Source organism: Aplysia californica, unplaced genomic scaffold, assembly GCF_000002075.1.
Source record: "Aplysia californica isolate F4 #8 unplaced genomic scaffold, AplCal3.0 scaffold00436, whole genome shotgun sequence".
NCBI classification, from domain to species: domain Eukaryota; kingdom Metazoa; phylum Mollusca; class Gastropoda; order Aplysiida; family Aplysiidae; genus Aplysia; species Aplysia californica.
The window spans coordinates 502,022-503,318 of record NW_004797706.1 but is presented as its reverse complement, the minus strand read 5'-3'; the positions used below and the strand labels follow the sequence as shown (position 1 = coordinate 503,318).

At 47.6% G+C, this 1,297-nt stretch overlaps 1 protein-coding gene across 1 annotated transcript in view; it reads left to right on the top strand.

The window, feature by feature from the left end:
* Window positions 1-1,297, top strand: part of LOC101845944 (arylsulfatase B-like) — an 18,575-nt gene that overhangs the window by 9,853 nt on the left and 7,425 nt on the right. Inside the window, exon 5 of the mRNA XM_005104792.2 lies at window positions 135-246. Within this exon, the coding sequence (XP_005104849.1) occupies window positions 135-246 (112 nt within the window). The remainder of the gene's footprint in view (window positions 1-134; window positions 247-1,297) is intronic.

Genomic DNA, 1,297 nt, shown 5'->3' with positions numbered 1-1,297 from the left:
GAGTCAGAAGAGAGAGTATATATAAGGTACCTGGTATTAATATTCTTATCTTAAACTTGATTTTTTTCATACATTCCTTCCTTCAAGTTAGTATGTATTCAAAACACACAGTATGGTACATTGTACATCCCCAGCCGTTGTTCCTGTACCTGGCCTACCAGTCTGTCCACGGCCCGCTACAGGTGCCGGAGAAATATGAGAGACAGTACAGACACATCCAGGACGAGAACCGAAGAATCTACGCAGGTATGTCAAAGGCATGAGCGTGCGGTGGCAAAGCATTTAGTGCGCTCGTCTCGGAAGTGGAAAGTCCAGGTTCGAGGCTCGGTTTCGGCTCGGATTTTTTTCGCCCCCTTCTGCACACCCAGCAGTAATGGGTACCTGACTTCGAGTCGGGGAAGTAAAGGCGGCGTGGAAAGGAACTGGCCACCCTACCACAATATGCCGAAGGCCCAGGAAGTTGTCTCACTAGCAAGGCAATCCCCAATGTCCGGATCGGATGCGGGAACAACTTTACTGTGTGTCAAAGACAAACGATTGACTCATTCAGTCCTGAAAGATGCAATACAGGATTCCACTGCTACCTGTGGTAAATGGCTTTGTCATGTAAACGTGTAACTCAATCTTTTGTTTGTTTTTGCTAGGTGTTTTACGGCGCTCGCAACTGCATAAGGTCATAGGAGCGCGCGGGGCACATCTAATATTTTCAGTAGGTAAGAAATTTTTGAATTTTGCCCGCGTGGTGACCGAAGCCTACTCGTATCGATTTTAGACCACTAAGGTTTCTTTAACGTGCGCAACTTGCATACGGGCCCTCCGATATTTTTCGCCCTTGTCCGAGAGGGCTAAGTTTAGATCTTTCCTACCAGAAGATCAGGGGTGTGGCTGAAAGACAGCAGTAAGAAGAAGCGAAGGAGTAGCAGTAGAAAGGCTGCAGATAGAATCAGGAGCCCAGAGGAGGGGGCAAAGGAGGTGAGGGAGTGGGGGCAGAAAGTGGAGACGAAAGCAGACGACAGAACATTGCTAGAAAGCAGGAAATGAGGTGAAAAGATTCAATTTTAGAGAAGAAAAGTTTTCGGTCGCTACCCGGATTCGAACCCAGGACCTTTTGAATGAGGGGCCAACACCTTAATCTCTAGGCCATGAGAGCCTCCTAACTGAATCTGCCTGGAAAAATAATTCTAAAAACGAAAACAGTTGAATCAGTTGAGACCGTACATACTGCCGTCGCGCTGACGGAAGAAATCATGCCATTGTTGGAGAGAGTTGGACCTGAGGGTGGAAAGAGGGCGAGATC